This window comes from Amblyomma mixtum, chromosome 1 (assembly GCF_055824585.1).
Source record: "Amblyomma mixtum isolate Tamu chromosome 1, ASM5582458v1, whole genome shotgun sequence".
Classification (NCBI taxonomy): Eukaryota; Metazoa; Arthropoda; class Arachnida; order Ixodida; family Ixodidae; genus Amblyomma; species Amblyomma mixtum.
This window is the reverse complement of record NC_143012.1, coordinates 2,802,053-2,825,402: the sequence shown is the minus strand read 5'-3', so window position 1 is coordinate 2,825,402 and position 23,350 is coordinate 2,802,053. Positions and strand designations below refer to the sequence as shown.

General features: G+C 45.8%; 2 protein-coding genes across 2 annotated transcripts in view; one reads left to right on the top strand and one right to left on the bottom strand.

Annotated features, from left to right (window-relative positions):
* Positions 1-302: 302 nt before the first annotated feature.
* Positions 303-7,489, bottom strand: LOC149365258 (protein FAM32A-like). Its single transcript, XM_089541378.1, has 4 exons — positions 7,081-7,489; positions 6,359-6,509; positions 4,895-4,948; positions 303-517 (listed from the first exon to the last, which is right to left on the bottom strand). Exons 1-4 carry the CDS (start codon positions 7,143-7,145, stop codon positions 449-451), a joined length of 339 nt encoding a protein of 112 aa, XP_089397504.1. The 5' UTR covers positions 7,146-7,489; the 3' UTR covers positions 303-448.
* Positions 7,490-9,469: 1,980 nt separating this feature from the next.
* LOC149365257 (mitochondrial potassium channel ATP-binding subunit-like) overlaps positions 9,470-23,350 on the top strand; it is a 54,722-nt gene continuing 40,841 nt past the window's right edge. Inside the window, exons 1-4 of the mRNA XM_089541365.1 lie at positions 9,470-9,865; positions 10,541-10,847; positions 12,835-13,008; positions 22,885-23,030. Coding sequence (XP_089397491.1) covers positions 9,786-9,865; positions 10,541-10,847; positions 12,835-13,008; positions 22,885-23,030 — 707 coding nt within the window. The 5' untranslated portion in view covers positions 9,470-9,785. The remainder of the gene's footprint in view (positions 9,866-10,540; positions 10,848-12,834; positions 13,009-22,884; positions 23,031-23,350) is intronic.

Sequence of the window (23,350 nt, the reverse complement as noted above, 5' to 3'; positions counted from 1 at the left end):
AAGTGCTTTGCACATTGTGAGGAAGCTGGCTGGACAAACTGCTAAGCTCCACTAGTGGTCATTTTGCAAGTGTGAGACATAAAGGAGGTGCACCTGTACTAACCTGTAGCCATCTTGACGTGAATTTCAATCCAAAGCAGAGACAAAACAAAACTTTAGCATAAACGCATACCTCACTGACATTTGCACTTTATTCTTGCAAACACAGGTAGGTCAGGACCTACAAAGGTCATTTTGCACTGTACACATCTGACTTTGGAAGAAAAAAAAAAAAAAAAGCGGGCACATACTCTGGTGACACTGGGCATGCAAGTGCTTCCTTTCAGTCGTTGCCGCAAGGCAAAAGTTCCGCATGATGGGCGAAGGTGGCCAAGGCGCAGACAAACAAGGCTGTGGCTGAGACCATCTTGTGCGACAGTCTTGTGCGACAGATTTGACAGGCGGCTGCTCATTTCGTCCAGCTCACTTTGGGAATGTCGTAGTGCTCCGTTAAAGAGTCCAAGTGCCGATTGAAATCCTGAAATAATGTCGAGCAGTTTAAATTCCCACTAAACACCACTGAACCTGAGATTAGTACACACACAAGGAGTGCATGCAGTCTTTCTCACAACTTGCACTCTGGCTTTAACCCATAACAACATACACCAGGTAAAAATGAGACCGAAGCAGTGCTCTTGACCTCTTTAACAACTACAGATGGGCAAATAGAGAGTTTTAGTATAGCGTACGAGCGCTTACGTACGCTATACACAAGCATTTAGCCGGAGGTTACTGTGGAAGTCGCAAGAGCACTTTTAGTTTACCGTAGAACCGCACAAACGCAACGATAGCCAAGGCCGCAGTGGCGCCATCTGGTGTGATAATGTGAAAACATTTTGTGTCGTATTTTTCGCGGTTAGCCAACGCATTGGCCAAGCTGATCCAAGTCGTATCACGTAGATAGCCAGTTGCATGGCGTCCCCGATGAGTCGCGCACTGTGCAGTCGAGGCAGGGCCTAGCTTTTTTTTAACTTTTTTTTTAGGTAATCGAACCGAGCAAAGTTTTTTTTAAGAACGTCATGGTATGTACTACTATTCTCTCGGACCCCTACTGCCCTACAGCCGAAACGGCCTAAACGGCTACTTTTGGCAAGGCTATGACTATCTTGGCATAAAAATCCAAATGACGCCAATCCACAGTCGGCGGTGTTTTGATAGGGTTAGGAACGGCGGAATCGTTACACAGAATCCAAAATAGGGCAAGTTTATCACTTATTCGTTCTGCTGTCGGCGAGAGGAGGCATAGCGAATATCACACGTTCCATTTAAGGGCAACGAATGTGCCTAAAAACCCAGTAAAACGACACCTTCTCTCCGAAGCGGGCGACGTGGGTGCCGCCATGTTGACAACGCTATTTTTCTTGGCGTACGCAAGAGCACGCACGCTAAAATCGAAAAATAGCGTGCGTAACGCGAACGTACGTAAGCCATCGGTTTGAAATAGCGTTTCGCGCATGCGCAGTACGACTGAAAATAGCGTACGCTATGCCTTTGCGTATGTCTACGTACGCTATACTAAAACTCTCTAATGTTTCAGCAGTTTGCAGAGCATCAAAACATAAGGGGGGGGGGGGGGGCAGCATACCTAAGTGTTACAATGTTCAAAAAGACAGCTTAGCTTGTTTTTATTCAACTAGAAAAAATCCGGCCACACCACGCCAATGACCACTAAGCAAGTGCCATCTAGATGTTCAAAAGAGGGGCGTTCATGCAGACATACTAATATTCCCACTTCCAGTTGCCAAACAATTCAGCCTCATCTTGACACCTGGTAGCCATCCGAGACAGCTGGTAGAGTGGCTACCCTAGTCAGGCAGGGGTTCCAAGTATGTGTGCCAGATCGGAATAAATTTTCATTGAAGTACTGCAAAGGTCCTGAGAAAGCTGTGTAGCATTCTTTTGTTGCCATATGACCACACTTGAGAGGATGTTAATAAGTAATTACTCCCCGATTTAAAATGTGCTCCATATAAACAATTTCCCTTTCATGTACATCGGACAGCTCTCATGCAATGCAGATTCCAGGAAAAAGATCTTTGAGGCATGGCAAATTCTAAAAAGTAGGCTATTTGGGGTCTCTTTGAACACTAAACTTCATCTAAAAGACTTTATCTTTACAAAACGTTTAAAAAGTGCTCAACTTATTTTAATGTGCCTGTGTTAAGGGGCTTGTGTTGCAGAAAATGCCACGTCATTGGTGTCGTTGACCATGAGCAAAAAATCGTCCCGAGAAGCAACCTCGGGAGGCAGGTGAGCCGCCTAGGTCATGTAACCGTGTGGCATCATCACAATCTGCCCATCGGATTGTGAGCAAACTGTGCACTGGGGCAGGTAGCAGTTAATGATTGGTCGCACAAGCCCCACCGCGCACCGGCGTATCGTTTGGGCTCCCGCTCATGTGGGCCTCGAGGGAAATGAGGCAGCTGACGCCACCACCCGCGCGCTCTCTCACCGGACATTCACCTCCGACCCTGACGATCAGGAACTTGAATTCACTCCAGCTTACACCTTCAAAGACATCGTTTTACTCTATCAATCTGGCCATGGTCTTTATCCCCGCCCGTGTAAAGGTCTCTCAAAGGCGGAGGAGCGGCTTCTGCTCCGCCTGTATACCAATACTTTGCTGTGCCCGGCAGCTCTGAAACACTTCGACCCTTCTTTCTCGGGCAGCTGTCCGCACTGTGCGGAGAAGTCTTCGGACATCTACCACATAGTGTGGGCCTGCCCCTCCAACCCTGCTATCCCCCCTCACCCCAACCCAACCCGGGAGGACTGGGAGGTGACCCTGCTCGGCTGCTCTGACCTGCAGGCCCAACGGGCCTTGGTCGCGCGAGCGTGGGCGGCGGCTGATGCCACTGGGGTCCCGAACTAGGGACCTCCACCTAGTATTTGTAAGGGCTGGCCCCCTCTGGGTTAGCTCATGCATAACCTCCTGTATTATGCCTGTACATAAATGTTTTCCACCACCACCACCACCGGCGGCAGCAGCTGCCATTGCAGGGCAGTGGCACATTGCTTAGCACTCCCTGGGATCGATTAATGTTACGTAGAGAATGACCGCATATGTGAATGGGCACCGACTCAGTAAAGCTATCATTTCATACTTTTCAGGTGGAGCTTAAGTGTCCCCTCCATTTTTTTTTTTCTCAGTTACTAGCCACTATGCTGCCTTGCTTTTATTTAATTATTCACAATACCTTACAAGCTCTTGTTCGGAGCACTGGCTAAGGGAGGTTACAACAATATAAGTAAACAGAGACAACATGAAGGGAAAAGAAAAAGACTGGAAGGGAAGTTAACATCAGAATGAGACAACGAAACCCAAAGAAACAATAAAATGGCTAAAAAAATATTGCAGAAATACAGTGCATGACAGCAAACGCAATACAAGAATACATCTGAGAATACAAACAGAAACAAACAACTCAGAAAAGCAGTCTGCACAAGAAAGAAATTAGTCAAAACAGGATGCAGACAACCATAACCCATAATGTGTCACAGTTAGCTATGGAAATGATAAAGCCGGGAAGATGATTCGAAAGTGACACGGCCCAAGAAAGCGCAAATGAGTTAAATTTACGAGTAGTACTACAGATGCGCATAAAACTGAGTTTATTAAAGCACTGGGATGTGCGTGATGGCGCACTGAGTGGTAGCGCACTTGGAGCAGTGCTATGAAAAAAAATTTGGTTGCAGTTCAACTACTGCTGAACCTGGTCAGAGAGCAAAAGCTATGGCGTATCCAGGGCTTGGCGTCTGTAACGTTGAGTGCGTTCCGGACACTGGATAGGCAGCACCCACCCTGGCAGGTGGCAGTTATTGGTTGATCATGAGAGTTTGCTCACCCAGTGAACCTGTGGCCTATTCCAGTGCCGAGTGTCCGCCACAATGTCATCAGTGCTAACACAAGCAGGCCACATCTCTCTCTCCTCACCCCACGTACCTCAAAGCGCGATTCAGGCGTCCACTGACCCAGGGAGCCAGTTGTGCGCACTTCCTTTCCTTAAAATAATCAGTCTCTAATGAACAAAACGAACACCCACAGCCTATGGCTTCAGTGCAGCCCACAAAATTGCCAATGCCAACCATGCAGCCCACATCTGTCACTACCCCTACATAGCAGGACTGAGGTGTCCACTGTTCTAAGAGGGCAGTTTGGCGCCTTTCCTTTGCTTTGAAAGCTGCTGGGCTCCAAGGTTTCATAGCTTAAAGGCGTCCACCACCCCAGAGGGCCAGTTATGCGCTTTTCTTTTGCTTTCAAAGCTTCCTAGCCTAAAGGGCGACCAGTTTTCCACTGTCCCAGGGAGCCAGTTATGCACTTTCCTTTTGCTTTGCTTTATCTGAAGGTCAAATGAAGGTGAAAACCACAACCCAAGGTCCCATAGTGAAGCTTTCGCTTCAGTATCTGTGCAGTAAGCAAAGAACAGAGAACGAACAATGAAGATCTGACAATTCAAGAAAAATGTCATGCTTTATTTTCTCTTATGCTTGTGTGACAATCATAGCTCCTGAATGTGAACCTTGCGACTCAATTAGGAACGGCTTTAATCGTGCTAGATTAGTAAAGTTGGTTACGGCTCCAGACAGATGGCGCAAAATTGAGCTGAGGGCGGACAAAAGTTGGGTAGGACAATTTGCAGATTGTAGTGGGTGAATTGCACAAACTTCGACAAAAATATCCTACTGCTCTAGGAGCCTTAGTGCAGATGGCTGTAATGTGAGAAGATTTCTGTAAGCTGAATGCTGCAACATGAAACCAGACCACGTTTTCTATTATTTTCCAGCACTGTTGGAAGTTATTCCAACTGTGCCGAATGACAGCATGTGCTAGGAAATAAAGAGAATGACAACTTGCCTCCACTCTTTGCTTGTGAGTCTTGGATGCCTTTTCCATGATCCTCTCAATTTGCTGCGCAGAGAACATCACGCACACATTTAGTGAACAATGCTAGACCATGAAAGTTGGCAGGCTGCCGAACTCAATCAAAGCAATGCCCTGACTTTATAAACATTTCAAGTTTGTTATGTTCTCCTGTAAACAGTCAATGTATATTCTCTGTTACCAATGATTTTTCGCTGTTAACACAAGGCTTTAGTAATATAATGTAATGTGAAAAACCGGACACTTTGCATGTGCACTTGGATATTGCAAAAACAAAGATTCAGAAGCTCTAGAAATCTCTGGTCAAGACACATGGAAAAAATTTCTAATAGGCACAGGGATGGGCAATAAGCATTTTGACATTACACTGATTTATTAAGTTGTGCATGTATTGTGCTGGGAATGCTGACAGGACAGGATAAAGCACTTATCTTGAAAGCTCGTGCTTTCCATTGGTTAACAGTGGACACCTCTTTTTCTTGCAAGTGAATTTTACACCGTCGTTTGTTTAGACTTTTGTATGACATCCTACATAAAACAATTTTCTATACCCTGAGCTTGGCACATGATAGCCTTAGGCACTTATGAGCCATTAAACACAACACAACGCAAATGAATTTTGTGAATGAATGAATACTACTTCATTCAAAGTTTGGAGAGCAAGAAACATGCACATAAATAAAGGGAAGGTTAGCACAACAGCCGGTCTAGTCAACTTGAATGGCCCTTGGTCCCATAAGTTGAGAAAGTAAGGGGAAAAAAAGGAGCATGTAGGCAGCGCACCAAACAATGACACTGACACAAGTATAACACAAAAACGATTGACGATTTGCCTATTTAGGCCAAATGCAAATTAGGTGCACTAGCAGTTCAGTTTTCACTTCAGTTCCGGTGTTCAGATCCAGTGTCCATGGATGGCAGTTGTTCGGATAGCGATAGTGGGTTAATGTCCATATATGTGGAATTGGGTCATTCTCTGCATTCATAGATCCCTGGGAGCCTTCCTACCACTCCTGGTGCAGTGGTCAAGCAATGTGCCACGGCCCTTCTATGGCAGATGCTGCCACTGGTGGGTGGGTTGTGGCCTAGGCTGCTCTTCCCGAGCAGCCGTCCCACACGGTGGGAAGGTTGCCAGGTATATATATACACATATATAGAATATACATACCAGGGCAGGGTGCCCACCACCGGGCGGGCAGGTGAGCAGCCTACCACAAAACCCACTTAAGACAGACAGGACAGGAATGAGACACGCAGCGTTGCATGTGTCAACTCTGCATCTCTGCCTGTGTTTGTACGACTGTTCTGGTGCTGAACGTCGACAACAGTTCATCAGCCACATATTGCCTACAGCACACAGTGGTTTGGTGAAGCAGGCCTTGTCCATGGCCCTCCAAATACTTCCATGCAGTGTTGAAACCACTAAACGTACATTACCCGTTTTTCCTGCATCTTCAAGAATGCCTTCTCTGCCTTCGTCCTGTGTATCTCCCTGACAACTGGCTCCTTCTGCTGTCGCTCCTCTGACGCTGCCGCGCTCACGTGCTCCAAAGCCTTTTTAGCCAGATCCTTGTCTTTCTTCTTCTTCCTGAAGGAATTTGCGTTGAAAAATCATACTACAGTCTCTACGATTCGTACACTTGTTACACCTTGACAACTGTATCACTTCTGGTGACAGGTATAACTGCTTCGCCAGGCAAAATCACTGGCAAGACATTTGGAGGTCTATTATTTTCGATCCCGCAGTTACTGCCTCAAGTCTGCCTTCTTTGTTTTGTTAAAAAGAATTTGACATCAACAGTTGCCGGCGGCAAATGAAAATCCAAATGTCAGGTTTTCGATCGCAGACAACAGACACTATGAACAACGGCACAGTTCAATTTAGTCTAAAGAAATTAAGAACACAACTGCATTCGTGGCACGCATGAAAAACATCTATCGATAAACAAGGTTGCCGTGTGTCGAAACGATAGTCCACATTTTTTTTCGGCACATATTTTTTTGTCGACTAGGATAGTCTGGGCATCGTATGCATATTAGACGGCTCGATCACTACACCCGCGCTGCGCTGTTCCTCTTGTGGAATAGGCCCGCAAACGAACCCGTACCGATGCCAGCAACAAAGCTTTGGTAAGCCACAAAAATGATCCCGGGCTTACTTTTTAATCCCAGATGAGCTCTTGAGCTTCAGTGGAGCTTTCGTCACCATGTCATAATCGGACATCGCTGGAGATTCACACAAATGCAGCCAAACCTGCTAAGTACAGTCCGCAAAGGTAGCTAAAGCACCGCTACGCCACAGACGCCACAGCAGGCGCACAAACAGCGGCTAGAGACATGGGCTAGAGACGACGTTTGGCTGACATTTGACTAGTGGCGTGACTCCTGGCTCGGCTTTCACACTGCTACACTGAAGCAATATTTAAAAATCAATATTACCAAAAAAATTGCATCGGTTGGTTTACTTTTATTGTAATCTTCTGCTAACTAGTTAATACTATAGTGCCTAGAATAATACTATGGTAATAATACTAAGACCCAGATGGCACTGCTCCAGAGGCTCCAGCGCGCACGTCCTAGTTCATGCATTTTGTCGCTAGGATAGAAATGCTATCGGCGGTGTGGCGCTAACATATAACTGTTGAGAAAATGGCCACCTTTATTGTTTTAAATGGGGTAGTGTGTTCAGGCGCCGCCGCTCACCATGCATTGGCGTGTCGCGACGCGCGTCGAAAGTGCGGCGGCGCTGCTGTAGCATGGGCCGTCGGGAAAAGGCGCGCTTTTCGTTGTCGTCTGCTAGTCAGTGACGCGTACGCGTGCATTGACGCGGTTGCGTGGTACGCGGCTCACAGAAAGTTTTTCATGTGATCCCTTTCTCGTGCTATAATTGCCGCTGGCCGTCCGACAGTGAAGAAATGCCGAATCGTCGGCGTCAACGGCACTGCTTTACACCTTTGTGCACAACAGGCTACCATTGGATCAAGGGTGAGCAGCCGTCGCTTTTCGCTGTTCCAAAAGATGAAGCGCGCAGGAAGATCTGGGAGCGGAATTTGCACCGGAAAGACAAGACCCTGGATGAAACGTACTCGGTATGAAAACTGCACTTCGAGCCATCGTGCATTCTCAGAGATTACGTTCACATTATAAACGGAGGAGTCCGCATACCACGCGGGAAACCAGAGTTGACGCCGGACGCCGTGCCGACGCTGCTTCCCAATAGCCCGAGCTACTTGTCATTTTTTTGTCAAGGGCATCAAACAGTCGCGAGAGGCAGGGCGAAAAGGAAAAACTGCATGCGAAAATCAGACGATGTTCATAAGTATGCCACCGCGGCCGTCTGATCATGAATTGGTCACGATTTCGAGGTCGCGTTTCCTGCTCGCTGCAGTATGCATAATAGTTTGTTCATTACCCTTGTGTTCAAACTTTCCTCGGCAGCAGTACCCGCTGTAAGTTCTCTGCGCCTGTACACAATGCAGCTATTGGAAAAGAATTTGGAGCTGCTTTTCCGCAATTTTGGCTGTTTTGCGGCCCTCTGCTAGTCACTGCTCTTTTTTTTCTTCCGTGTGCGACTTGTCCTATCGCATTTAATTTTATTTGTCGTGCATGTACAATGACAAACATTTACAGGACACGTTATTGAAGTGTTGGCTTTTGAAAGGACCAAAAATACTCTGTGTGATGTACAGAACGCACCGCCGCGTATCGGGAGGAGTGCATGCAGTGACAGCCCATGCTCTGGTGGCGCCATCTCGTGGCTTTCGACATCAACAGCGACAGCCGCGAGTATACTAGGCACTATAGTTTTACTTCAAAGAATACAATTTTATCGTGTGTCCATGTGATCATCATCATCATTAATTTATTGATGTTAAGTGCGATAGTGTCACTAACACCCTCAACAACCAAAAAGCGAACAAAAGTTGGCGCACGCTGCTTTTTTTTTTCCTCCATGGCTCCATAGAACCTCGCCAAATGTGCAGGGATTAGAGTGTACTTACACTCTACAGGGATGTAGTTCAGTAGGTCTTGGTTAATACCACCTAGTGGAGATCAGTGAGCCAAATTTATTCTTCCTCCATGGCCAAATCGAGGAAACCAAGTAATCTATGGGGTGGACCGTGGAATACAGCCCTTGCCTACTTTTTTCCGGCCTTATATTTTTTTTTCTCTTAGTGGTACTTTAGCGTACTTTTTCCGACGTTGTCTTTTTCTCGTGGTGATGTGTTATTTATTCTTAAAATTTTCTTGCAATGTGTATTGTGAATGACTATTTTTATTATATTTCTGATTTCTATTTGTTTTCTTCCATCTATCTCTCATCTCATACCCTGAAATAAAGATCCTTAAAATATATTAAGTAAATAAATAAATAATAATTACGCGGATAAGCACTAAAACTGCCCTCTTTGAGATCAAATGATGGAGGAGGCCATTTTTCGCCGCCGCCCGTGATTTTTTGTTAGCCTGGCGGCAAAGGCATGAACTAGAACATGCGCGCTGAAGCAGGGTTATTTGTGCAGGCAGGTTTGTACATTATTGTGGATTCACACGAGCTGGTTCCGGTTCCGGCGTTCTATTCATCGGCTGCTACCATGCAGCTTGCGTCGATTGCTTCTTTGAGTTTATGCAATTTGTTACGCTTAATAAGCTTTTGACTAAGCGTTGATCATATCTTGTCGTGAAGAATTGAACTATTAAATGTAATGCGCATACTTTTGGGACCTGTTGAAAGTTTAGCGTCTAATTTCTAACTCGACAAGTATCAAGGTCGCAGGCCTCAGCTGGAAAACTTTATGCCGAGAGAAACATGTACCGGTATACTGTTTCGATTTCGTAGCGTGCACCGCGAGCTGGTAGGAAGATGTTGTACGCCGCGTTGAAAGTCAGCGGCCTTCTTTGCAGGCGCCATTTGGCTCTGTTCAAAGTTCCTGCGAGAATAAGGTGAGCGTCCCATTTTCGTTTGGCTCCAATTGTTCTGCGGAATGGATCTCTGTCGTCTTAACGTTGAGAGGATCGACAACCCATTTCATTCTCTGTGCACTCACTGCTTTTACTAGTCAGTAACGCGCAACGCTTTAAAAGTAAATGCCAGTAGCAGGACTTACGCTGGTTGGGCATGTGTGGCCCGGCACGCGTTATATATTCGCCGTGTAATTGCACAAACGCACACGATAAGTGTTATATAATGTGTGCTGTGTATTAATGTTATCTCGTTAAGCTGCGATCACCGCCTTCTCACTGCTGCGATGTGATGTGGTTGTGTTGCCCGCTGGACTTTTATTTTCCGAGAATTTTTACTGTAAACAGCGTTGCAGCTAGATAGCTCAGTATACGAAGCTGAGAAAAGCAGGAACTTTAATTCTGGATGCTCTCCAGGAAGTTTCAGAGAAAGGCTTATGTACGACTGCGCCGTTAACGCCGTTGCTGCAGGTTAAAGCAGTGATAGCATCTGTTTTTCCATGTAAAAGAGGCCAAACGGAACTCATGAATCCAGAGCAGTTGTGATTCTAGTCTTTGTCCCATCCGTGTCTTTGGAAATTTGAATTGGTGACAGGGTGCATATTTGGCCTTTGAAATATGTGCCACTGACAGACTTATATATTTTTTCTTTTTCAGCCTGACATCCTTTTCGAAACTCAGTGTAGGCAAGCCTTTGAGTGGGCTTGCAAAACCCTCTGCAGCTTCACTCTCAAAGTGGAGACCATCTCACTGCCTCCGTGATGTGCTGTTGCTCGGTGGAGGGTGCACTGCCACCCTCTCCTTTGCCATTTGCCGTTGCCTGCTCCAAGCGAAAGTGCAGTGCAGCAGGCAACACAGCACGAGGCTGCTTGAAGGCAACAAGAGTAGCACAGCGTCCTTCGACTGGGCATCCTTCTTCCGCTTCTTGAGGCCAGACTGGCTGCCCCTCCTTGTGGCTGTCCTGGTGAGTGTGCTGCCTGCCACAGAGCCAGCTGGGCTGCTGTGTTCTTCTCATCTTTGCAGGGGCATGTCTCTGCTCAGGGAAATTTCACTCTTTGCTGTGGTCTAAGACATCTAAATAAATGCACTGGTGTTTACACCATAGCAGGAGAAGATGACTACTATTACTGTAATGTGGACACGTCCCCGTATAGCCTGCATAGCTTCCTCCTCCCCACTGCCAACAGTTGAAGCATAAACATTCGGGCAGGTTGGTGAGAAATGCTTTGCGAACACTGGTGGTGCAAGGAGAGGACCCACAACAGTGCCAACTTTCCACTCTGGGTGGAAAGTTGGCACTGTTGTGGCTCCTCTTCTTGTGTGCATCTTTTCCTGCTGCACTAGTATTTGCAATAAATCCAGGGCCCCTTCTCTTTTAGGCAAAAAAATGCAGCCTCGCCACTGGTAAGAGAAGCCTTTTAGTGGTAGTGTGAAGTAGCAAGTCATACGATTAATGTGGACAGTGCAAACACGGTGCTGCTCAGTAGTCTCGCGTTTGTGAGCGCCAGAGCTTTGTCAGCTTCGTCTTCATTCTGCTTTTTCTCCATCATCGGCACTGGCCGCTGGGGCATCAAACCCCAACTGTCTTTCTTACCATGTGGAAAAGAAGGCGATACATATGTAGAAGTTGTCGCGAGTATGTTTTGTTGGAGCTGCTACACATTGGAAGCAGAAAGCAAACTTCCATTGCATGATGAGGCAGTTAGAGCGCAAAAAAGAAACAAAGACAAAGTGGAGACGTGGACGGGACAAGCGCTAACTTTCAACAACTGCTTTATTGAAGTGCGGGAAGGGAACCTAGCAGGGCCGCCACGCATGCGCTAAACCTCTTGTCTCCCAAACTTGCTGTTGTTAAACCCTGAGGCGAGTGTGCAGAAGGTGGTGAAGGCATACATGGTTCAAAATAGTTAAGATTATACACATTATGATAACAAAAATCGATGTTCTTTTGGAGTCATGGGCACTGAGGACGTGCTGATGCATAAAGCAGTTGTTGAAAGTTAGCGCTTGTCCCGTCCACGTCTCCACTTTGTCTTTGTTTTTTTTTTCGCTCTAACTTCCTCATCATGAACTACCAACAGGCCCAAATTACTACTCTGCTGAATTCCATTGCATGATGTAATGGACTTTATCATGTATGTTTCTTCGAGGTTGCTCATAATGCCTCAGACCTATAGGTTTGTCATGCGGTTAGTTTTTTAAATCACTGTGATTTCAAACTCACAGGCTTATCTCTATCTTTGACGCCGCAATCACAAGTCATGCAGTATGCACTGCGAGCAGGGAGCGGCAGCACGTGGCCTGCACGTTGGTGATGTCGCAAGTGAGCATGTGTGCACGGCCCGCACATCGCCAACTTCGCGGTCTCCTTAAGTCACGCTGTGCCCACTGCAAATAATTAGCTTTGGCAGTGCGTCTGTAAATAAGTCTCGTCAGTCATAAACAGATCTACACGAATGCGAAAAGCAGGTGGCCCACCTACCACCTAGGTCATGTGAACTTATTGTGACATGATCACAACCTGCCCACCATAGCAGGGGGCAACTCGCTCACCGTATTGGGAGCAAACTGCTGACCGTGGCAGTTAGTAATTTAACGATTGTTTGCAAGAGGTTGCGTGGGGAGAGCAGCCTGGGTCTCTCGGGCCCCACCGACAGCTGTGTCTGAAACAGCCACCTGCCTGGGCAGTGGTGCATCGCTTAACCCCTGCAGCGCTGAGCGCGGAGTGCTATGGGGAGGACTCCCCGCTGTCTGTGAATGTGAAGTGGAGGATGATTGTGTCAGTGAAGTGACATGCACAAAGGGCCACTCAGTTAACACTGTCGCATCCTACCCTCAAGGCAGGGCTTCAGTGTCCCTTCAAATTTTTGTGGCCTGGAAGACGGCCTCATTATATCAGGCCTTCTTTCAGTATAGTGTGCAGCTTGCTTCCTCTGTTTCCCACCTTGCAGAGTGCCTTGGTTGTCGCTGCACTGAACATTCAAATCCCGGTGTTGCTGGGCGCAGTTGTTGAAGTCCTGAGCAGGATACGATCTTCTGGCTCAAGCCCTGCCGCAAGTGCTGTTGGCTTTTTTGAAGAAATACGTGGACCAGCTACACAACTTTTTGTTATTTATGTCATGCAGGCAAGTGCATTTTGCTGTTTTTTGCTTGGCATATTGTATTTGACAGAGGCGTCCCTGTGCACTCTGTGGAGTACCGTGCAGTGCTGCGGGGTCAGTTTGCTGTACTGAAATGCTTTCTCCCGGTTTAAAGGCTAATATCTTACTGGTGCTGGAGTTTTCACTGAACTTGCATTTTGTTTGATCCTGCATTATAGTGTAGTACTGATTGTTTCCTTGGAGAAATAATTAAAATGTGTGCCATCTCTGATGCTTCCAGAAAAGGGATGTGCAGGAGATATTTTTATTTGTGCAAGGCGCAGTGATGATGCTAGGAAGCTGAACTGATCATTGCAAAGGTGTCTGCAGCTTCTTTACTGCTTTTGGCAGTCTCCTTCCTCCGTGATGTGAAATGGGGCCACTGCTTTTAAGCATGAAATGCTTTTAGCGCCTGTTGTCGGCAGTGTGGTGACGTCACGCCGAGACCGAGAGCCATCATCCGGGCACTGAAACGAGAACATCCGGGCACCGTACGAGACTTAACGAGATTCAACGAGACTCTCTAAGCCCTCCTACGGGACTGGCATACAAGCGTCGGTTGCTTTCAAACGAGTCACAAAAAATAACTGCTGCCAGTGTCTTCTCAATGTTTATCAACATATCAGTCGAGCTGTACATTTGATAATGCACGGAATTATAATTTCCGATTTCTAATAACGCGTGCAAAAAGCACATACATGCCACGATACATTTCGTTGTCATACGTGATCTGTTAGGGGCTTTGAGAGAAGGCCGCTTAGAGAAAGAGGGGAGCTCCAAGGCGAGAAGGGCTTTCGGCTGAAAAAGTGCTTTCGCGAGCTCCTCAAGGATGGCACTGCGGTCCTACACTCACCCATGTAAAAGACCGGCCGCTTGGCCTTCAAGCCCTTTCCCCCTCTGGCAGGCAGATGTATACACGCTCGCGGAGTATTCGAACGCGCTGCATATACATTCTTGTCAGGCCTGCGTCTCGTCGTGTCCGCGTACGCTTCTGCATCGTCCTGGATTTCAATGCCGCCACCATCACAGCTGCTTAAGCCGAGCAATGAAGCCTGTGTTAGGCCCGTAAACATTTCATGCTTACTCTACTCTCGGTTACGGGAGAGGTATTTTCTTTTTTCCTCTCCATACATAGGCTCCTTTGGACCAGCATCACCACAGGTGATTTATTTTGAGCTAAACAGGCAGGTATTACACCCATATGTGGGGCTGAACAATCTCTGCCAGCAATTTTGGCCTCTGTCTGAGAAGGTCTGCTCTAATGGACCTTCCTGCCTGGAATGGAGAGGCGTTTACGCAATGCAACGGTTGTTACTGTTTGGAAGTACTGTACGGTTACTGTGCAGTGACATACACTATTGCACTGAACACTGGCTACAGTGAACAATGAGCAGACCATGGTGGAAACATTGCATCACCATAAGCAGCGCACATAGGAAAATTTTAACACGAGGCAAAACAAGCCAAAAACTGCTATTGAAGTTGCTATTTGGTGGTGCACATCACACTAGAGCAATTTGGAGTGGTATAAAGATGACAAAATGTGCACTGCCTGTTGCTGTTGCATTCGAGGCTGTACTTGGCATGTAACTGGTTATGTGGCTCCAGCATGTGCAGGGTGCAAATTCTTCCTGTTTAATTGTGCTGAGCACGTCTTGCAGTACGCAGCTTTACCCAGTATTACTTTTTGGGAAGTGAGTGAGGAAGGAGTTTTTATGTCTGTGTGCTTACTTGTGCAGTTTTAAAAACACTGTCGCAACGATCTTTTGTCAGGAACTGTGTTGCGGAGATACTTATGTATGTGGAAGATTTGCACGATCTGCAATTGGTGTACTGTCGGGTTTAGTTATAAAGGGCGCAGTTAAAATGAATGCTCACTTATTACAAACCAGTACGGTGCTTCTTTGAAAAATGCATTAGGCAGCACGTCTCAGATACAACAAATGATTGCAGCTGCCCAGCTCACTAGATCGAACGAGGAGGTGCTGTAAATTCACCTCTGGAGTCGAAAAGCTAGCGCTTCCCGCTTCAAGCGCAGATAACCAAACAGCCTCTCCCATTACCTGTTGCACCACCCCGAAAAGAATGCGGTGGCTCGAAAAACAATAAAAAGGGTCTAACTGCTGGTCAAGCACACGCCGACGGGCTACAAGGTCTGTCAGTGCGTGTCTGTGTGCCGACATTATTGGTGCTGATGATGACGCCGATGTTGCATAGCCACAAACTGCTGCTGACCCGAAAGATGCTGGTTCGATCCCGGCCGCGGTGGTCAAATTTCAGTGGAAGCGAAATTCTGCAGGCCCGTGTACTGTGCGATGTCAGTGCATGTTAAAGAACCCCAGGTGGTCGAAATTTTTGGAGCCCTTCACTATGGCATACCTCATAGCCTGAGTCGTTTTGGGACGTCAAACCCCAATAAACCAATCTAAACGAATCATGTTCCTACAGAAGTTGTTGGCTGTCTTATCCCTGTTCTTGAGCATGATTAGCAGAATTGAAGCAGAACTGGCAGCAGCGACAGCGCTTAGTGCAAACACCTAATCCTTGTTGCTCTGCTTGCGCAGGTTAGTCTCTCTACATAAGTTTTAACATTGCTATCTTTGCAAAGCGCTGTTGCTGTTGCTGCCCAGTCAAACTTTTGTATTTTGGAAACTGTCTTGCTCTTTGTTCAGCCTTCGTTGAAGCATTGTCATGATGAATGGCGCACAAAGCACTGGCAGAGATAGCCGCTCCGAGAGCCATGACCGCCATGCCTATATGGTAAACAAGGGAAGGGGTATGAGGGGCTCGTTATAAATATGAAAGAAGCCAACAGCCACAGAAACCAAGGGGCACAGGGGATTTTTAATCTATTTATTTATTTTGTGGTGTTGATCAATTTAGAATATTACTGAACATGTTATCGCTTAAAGCTAATAGATTAGAAAAGCAGAAGAAAAAACAACCACTGCCGCCGGTGGGATCCGAACCCACGACCTCCGAATTACGCGTCCGGTGCTCTACCTCTGAGCTACGGCGACGGCTGTCAAATCTTCTGCTTTCGGGGGTATTTATGTTTTACAAGTAACCTAACCTTGAGAGTGTTCATCAGCGCCACCCACGTTCATAAGCGGCGGACGTAGAACGTCCTGAGATACCGCAGGTGTGACGTAGAACGCCATCGAACGGAGAGGGTGGAAGCTGCGTGAGAACCCTCTTTATGCTTCCTATGGTGTCAAGGCTGCCAGAACCGAGGCCCTCGCTAAGCAATTAAGCAAGCAAGGGAAGGGGTATGAGGGGCTCGTTATAAATATGAAAGAAGCCAACAGCCACAGAAACCAAGGGGCACAGGGGATTTTTAATCTATTTATTTATTTTGTGGTGTTGATCAATTTAGAATATTACTAAACATGTTATCGCTTAAAGCTAATAGATTAGAAAAGCAGAAAAAAAAACAACCACTGCCGCCAGTGGGATCCGAACCCACGACCTCCGAATTACGCGTCCGGTGCTCTACCTCTGAGCTACGGCGACGGCTGTCAAATCTTCTGCTTTCGGGGGTATTTATGTTTTACAAGATTTTCTAATAGATTTTCTAATCTATTAGCTTTAAGCGATAACATGTTCAGTAATATTCTAAATTGATCAACACCACAAAATAAATAAATAGATTAAAAATCCCCTGTGCCCCTTGGTTTCTGTGGCTGTTGGCTTCTTTCATATTTATAACGAGCCCCTCATACCCCTTCCCTTGCTTGCTTAATTGCTTAGCGAGGGCCTCGGTTCTGGCAGCCTTGACACCATAGGAAGCATAAAGAGGGTTCTCACGCAGCTTCCACCCTCTCCGTTCGATGGCGTTCTACGTCACACCTGCGGTATCTCAGGACGTTCTACGTCCGCCGCTTATGAACGTGGGTGGCGCTGATGAACACTCTCAAGGTTAGGTTACTTGTAAAACATAAATACCCCCGAAAGCAGAAGATTTGACAGCCGTCGCCGTAGCTCAGAGGTAGAGCACCGGACGCGTAATTCGGAGGTCGTGGGTTCGGATCCCACCGGCGGCAGTGGTTGTTTTTTCTTCTGCTTTTCTAATCTATTAGCTTTAAGCGATAACATGTTCAGTAATATTCTAAATTGATCAACACCACAAAATAAATAAATAGATTAAAAATCCCCTGTGCCCCTTGGTTTCTGTGGCTGTTGGCTTCTTTCATATTTATAACGAGCCCCTCATACCCCTTCCCTTGTTTGCTTAATTGCTTAGCGAGGGCCTCGGTTCTGGCAGCCTTGACACCATAGGAAGCATAAAGAGGGTTCTCACGCAGCTTCCACCCTCTCCGTTCGATGGCGTTCTACGTCACACCTGCGGTATCTCAGGACGTTCTACGTCCGCCGCTTATGAACGTGGGTGGCGCTGATGAACACTCTCAAGGTTAGGTTACTTGTAAAACATAAATACCCCCGAAAGCAGAAGATTTGACAGCCGTCGCCGTAGCTCAGAGGTAGAGCACCGGACGCGTAATTCGGAGGTCGTGGGTTCGGATCCCACCGGCGGCAGTGGTTGTTTTTTCTTCTGCTTTTCTAATCTATTAGCTTTAAGCGATAACATGTTCAGTAATATTCTAAATTGATAAACACCACAAAATAAATAAATAGATTAAAAATCCCCTGTGCCCCTTGGTTTCTGTGGCTGTTGGCTTCTTTCATATTTATAACGAGCCCCTCATACCCCTTCCCTTGTTTGCTTAATTGCTTAGCGAGGGCCTCGGTTCTGGCAGCCTTGACACCATAGGAAGCATAAAGAGGGTTCTCACGCAGCTTCCACCCTCTCCGTTCGATGGCGTTCTACGTCACACCTGCGGTATCTCAGGACGTTCTACGTCCGCCGCTTATGAACGTGGGTGGCGCTGATGAACACTCTCAAGGTTAGGTTACTTGTAAAACATAAATACCCCCGAAAGCAGAAGATTTGACAGCCGTCGCCGTAGCTCAGAGGTAGAGCACCGGACGCGTAATTCGGAGGTCGTGGGTTCGGATCCCACCGGCGGCAGTGGTTGTTTTTTCTTCTGCTTTTCTAATCTATTAGCTTTAAGCGATAACATGTTCAGTAATATTCTAAATTGATCAACACCAAAAAATAAATAAATAGATTAAAAATCCCCTGTGCCCCTTGGTTTCTGTGGCTGTTGGCTTCTTTCATGCCTATATGGTGGAAGTTAAGGAAAGTTTAGTGTTCACAAGTGAGGAATTTGAAGCATTCAAAAAGCAGCTTAGTGCTGTTCTGGCCGAAAACAAGGACTTAGAAAAGGAAAACGAGCACCTTCATGAAAGATGCACAGATAATGAAAAGTGGATGACTGCACTTGAAAGTAAACTTGTTCAGTGCGAGCAGTATTCGCAGCGGTGCAACTCGATAATGAACGGAGTCATCGAAGCAGCTCAAGAAAATCTTGAGACGATTGTTGGGACAGTTTGCGTTGCAGTGGGCGAGGTGATTTATCCTGCTGATATCGAGGCCTGTCATAGCATGCCAACATAGGTCACAGTTGCAGAGAACATTATTTTGCAGTTCAAAAGCTGCAAGCTGAGGGACCGTGTTCTCAAAAAGGCCAGGAAACAATGCCTCACAAATGCTTCACTCAGCTTGGCGCCTGGTACGAGCCAAGCTTAAGACACTCCTCTTAGTGATGGTCTCCCCCTGCCAGTGACGCCTACAACACCTTTATGGCCATGTTTTTGAAACTTTATATTTGTTGTTTTCAAGTAAAACTCTCAAGCTTAAAAAGCAAGCAAGGAGACCTTGGATTCATCCTGAGCATATACATTTAATTCGTCCAAAAATAAGGTGTATAACGCATTTTTAAGAAATAAGATATACCCGCCGCAGTGGCTCAGTGGTTAAGGCGCTCATCTACTGAGCTCGAGTACCCGGGTTCGAACCTGACTGTGGCGACCGCGTTTCGATGGAGGCGAAATGCAAAAGGCGCCCATGTGCAGTGCGATGTCAGTGCAGATCCCCAGATGGTCAAAATTATTCTGGAGGTCTACTGCTCCTCTTTCTCTTTTTCTTCTTTCATTCTCTCCTTCCTCACCTCCCTTACAGTGTTACTGTGCCATTTCCTTTCCTTAAAAAACAGTTTTCAATTTTCAACATCCATCAACACTGGCAGCTTTTAAGAAGCTTTGCAATAGCATTATGCCCGAACTGAGGAAAGCTAAAGGTACAATACTGACTACAACTATCCAGCAACATACCTATGGCTCGACCAGAGCGAACTTTGCAAATTATTAATGATGCAGTTGCAGTGTGCCCTAGTCCTACTGATATGCTTGAACTATTGGAGGTAAAATGCTTTCCAGGTCTGCATTATCTGACCACTTTAACTCCCACTTTACCGGCATACCAAACGAAAACCCATCGATTATTAATGCCCCCAGTTTCCAATGCAATTGCTTGGAAACCATGTTTTTGAGACTGATGGATGAATCAGAAGTGAACACCACATTTTTATGCCTTAAAGGAACTATGCAATAGATTAATTGAGGTTACCTAAAGAAGACAAGAGATAGGCATTCCATCACTCGTCACCCCAGTGCAAGAATTTTTGAGCTAGCATCAATAACAGCGAAGATGTAGACAATTAAAAATTACGCTGCTCTTCTCCGCCCTCATCACGTGCGCACGGGGCAACAGAAAAAAATAAAGAAAACAGCTCTGGGACTGGGCCCCTCCCATGAATACATCATTCGGCGACATTCAGTTTGTGACTTCCGGTTGTCGCACCCAGCACCCGAGCAGCAGAGTTGGCAGCATCTCTCTGGTCTCTTTGCCCTTCCTGGATTATCGTAAGTGGCTCCTGAACTCCCAACAGGAAGAGGCGGCAGGGGTAAATTGTGCGCGAAGGCAATGCCCTGGCTCACGCTTGCCCGAGGGGGTCGCGCGGTGGCACGAGCAGACGATTTTCATGGCCACCGGAAGTGTGCCCGTGACGTTGTGGTTCCAGTGAATGACAGCGTGTGGTGGCCTGCTGACGTCATGGGACTAGTGACGTCTATTTTCGTGCTTTTACTTTCAAACTTGGTCACTACGAGGACACGAATTGCCCCACGAATTTAAAAAAACACGGTTTTTAAAAATCCATAATAAATTTCTGGCTCAGTTCCGAACACTCGTACTTGGTGTGAATGCTTCTTAGCATCATTTCTAAGCTCTGAAAACATTTACAAGTGACTTTTAACCCTTTGAAGGTTTTTGCCGTATATGTACGGCGGCGGTTTTTTGTCCCGCAAGGTCTTTGCCATACGGGTACGGTTTCGATCTTCCGTTTGAAATTTTGCGCCAAAAGAACAATGCGTGCTCACTGGGGGGTGCTGCCAAGGACTTACAAGAAGTGTTTGAATTTTGTGCTGCCTTCTTACGGAGATAAGCAGAACTTATGTCTAGCTTTAGCGCGGCGGCACAGACTGCGGCAACACCCCTTTTGTAGTTTTGGTTTCACCGCGTGATCGCAACGGAGTCGCGCGAAATTTGAGTTTTCTTTCTGTCAGCACTATCTTGCAGGGGCTGCCGAAGTTGATTTCTATCTTTATAGGCGCTGCTCTTAGCTTGCTTATCACCGTTGCTATTCTATTCTATTGAACATTTTCCAGTTGTGAGTGATGCTGTCACCAAAGTACTGTTCCTAATTTTTTTTTACTATTTATTCTCGATTATATACATTTTGTAGATTCAAGTTCCGCAATAAAGTAATTTGACCACCTGGGAAAGTTTTCTTCAAAATAATTTGAACCTCAAAGGGTAAATTTGTTGCATAGTCTCTTTAAGAACAGTAAAGCTCTAGACATCGATAGTATCCAGATGAGACCTATAAACCATGCCATCGATCTTATATGTTCGTACTTAGTGCATATCTTCAACCTTTCACTAGCATCAGGCAGCTTCCCAGGTGGTCGAAATTTCCGGAGCCGTCTACTACGGCGTCTCTCATAGCCTTAGTCGCTTTGGGACGTTAAACCCCATAAACCAAACCAAACCAGATGATATGATACATAGATACATAGAAAAGTTTCTGCAATATATAAGGGAGGAAACAAAAACAACTAACAACTGCAATCTGTCATTCTCGTCTTTTCAAAGGGTTTTGAGAAGATTATGGTCACCCAGCTCGATAGCTTCTTTACCAAGCATAATATTTTTTCTGAATGTCAGCATGGTTATTGGAAGGGCAGGACTACCAAGTCCGCTCTTCTGATGCAAAAAGAAGTGACCAAATAAAAACATAGAGGCTAGTAAATTCACCTTGGCAGTTTTTGTTGATTTTGGTAAAGCTTTTTTATTCTATCTATTACTGAATTTCTGAGAAACACAGCGCTGGCAGACAACGGATGAGAACAAGGAGGATACACAACTGCGATGTCTAACAGCTTTATTTTGAGAAGGCAGACGATCCACACCTTTTTATACAGATGGAAAACCGGAGGGAGTGACTCGCATGTACAGAGATCATCAAAGTTTGAAAGAACCATCAGATGCGTCACCTTTTCGTTATCACCACCCACAGCCAGTAACGCAGTTTGAAAAGGGGGAGGGGGAAAATGGTGCAATCAAACAAATCTAAAATGATGCCCATGAAACCAACAGCCAGCACGGCTAAATGAGTGACAATGAAAGAGGTATAAAATCAACAGCCATGCGAAAATGGTGACTGGGATAAAAGCACCAAAGCAGATTAAAAGTGAAACAGGAAAAGCCTGTGAAAGAAGTAAAAAAAAAACGACACAGCTATAAGGTCATGGGATTAGAACCACTAAAACTGATTAAGATAAAAAATACGGAAAAGCCGGTGAAAATAACACTAAGAAGCGAAGGTACAGACAACACGGCCTACAATGAAGCAATGAAGCATGAAAACATGATGGTGATAAAACCTGTGATGGGATAACCGAGATATGTTGGCAGAAAATTAAGGCGAGCACGATCGTAAAAACTGGCATGAACAAAACATCACAGGCTGAACCAGAAAGATGCACACAATCACATCAAGGCAGAAAGGAATGAACACTCTATTTCTAACAGGGCAACTGACGGTGTACTAACGCACTCATCTTTTTTTGTTCTTTGCCAGAATTCCTCTTTCCTTGAAGTTCGGGGAGATGTGGCAGCTGGAACTGCAGTCTAAAAGATGAGTGCATTAGCACACTGCCAGTTGTCCTGTTAAAAGATGAGCGTTAAAAGCATGCTTTTTTTTTAAATAATATATCATGCATATAATTGTGTTAACTTTGCTTCTCTTCTTATTTGTTGCCCTGTGCTAGAACTGTTGAAATTCTTTGTTAGCAACATATGATTGTAAAAATACAGTATTGCTGTTACTGTTGCCTGTCACTGGCTCCCCAACCTCGTCAAGCTGTCTTCACAGCTTCATGTCAGGGAGTCCGTCCGCATTATGTATGTTGAAAAATAAACTGAAACTGAAATTCTTTGTGTGTACATCTATAATGCTGCCCAATTCATGTTTTATAGGCATTAGCAGATATACCTTTGAACAGTGCAAGATAAGAAAAGGTATATAGACAAAAATATAAAATTTAGTATGTAAATTCAGCATGAAATTAATAAATGCATAACAGAACAAACTTGAAGACTTGCCCTCCCCACTCAAAAAAAATGTTCCGGAGTCCCTGTGCACTATGCTGGTAAGTTTTGCTCTAATTTTCATCCCTTAATGTCAAAGGCTGCATTAATATGTGCCTTTACCAGCTTGAAACACCTTTGCTTCCACCGCTTTCAGGGTGTGCTCACAGCCATCACAATGAAGTCCTAACATTGTCATTCACAGAAAGGTGGCTGAGAAACTCCTGTGGTCGGTGTTGTTCTTCCAGAGTGTGTTCACAGCCATCTACATATCAACACTGTCCTTCACTGGGGAGCGCTATGCGACGAGACTTCGCCAGGCACTGTTGGAGTCTGTATTGAAGCAGGACATGTGCTTCTTTGACAAAACAAAGACGGGCGAAATTATGAACTGGTAAGTTTAAAAACGTGGCATCCCTTGCAATGGAAGTTCTTCAAGGGTGTTTGTACCATTCTCTAAATTAGGATCCTCCCATTTACCCAATATACTCTTGTAACTTGAGCACCCCTATTTTGGTACCCGGGTTTATAACCGGGGTATATGCTTGTAACGTGGGGCGGGAGGGGGTGCGTCCTGTATTTGGAGTCAACTTTTTTTTTTGACCAACAAGGGGTTGGCGGTCAACGTATTTGTGGCAATATTAAGGAAAGTTGATCTTCGTAGAGTTCTTTACGACTGGCTTACAGAATTTTTGCATAATTTGTACGCCCCCT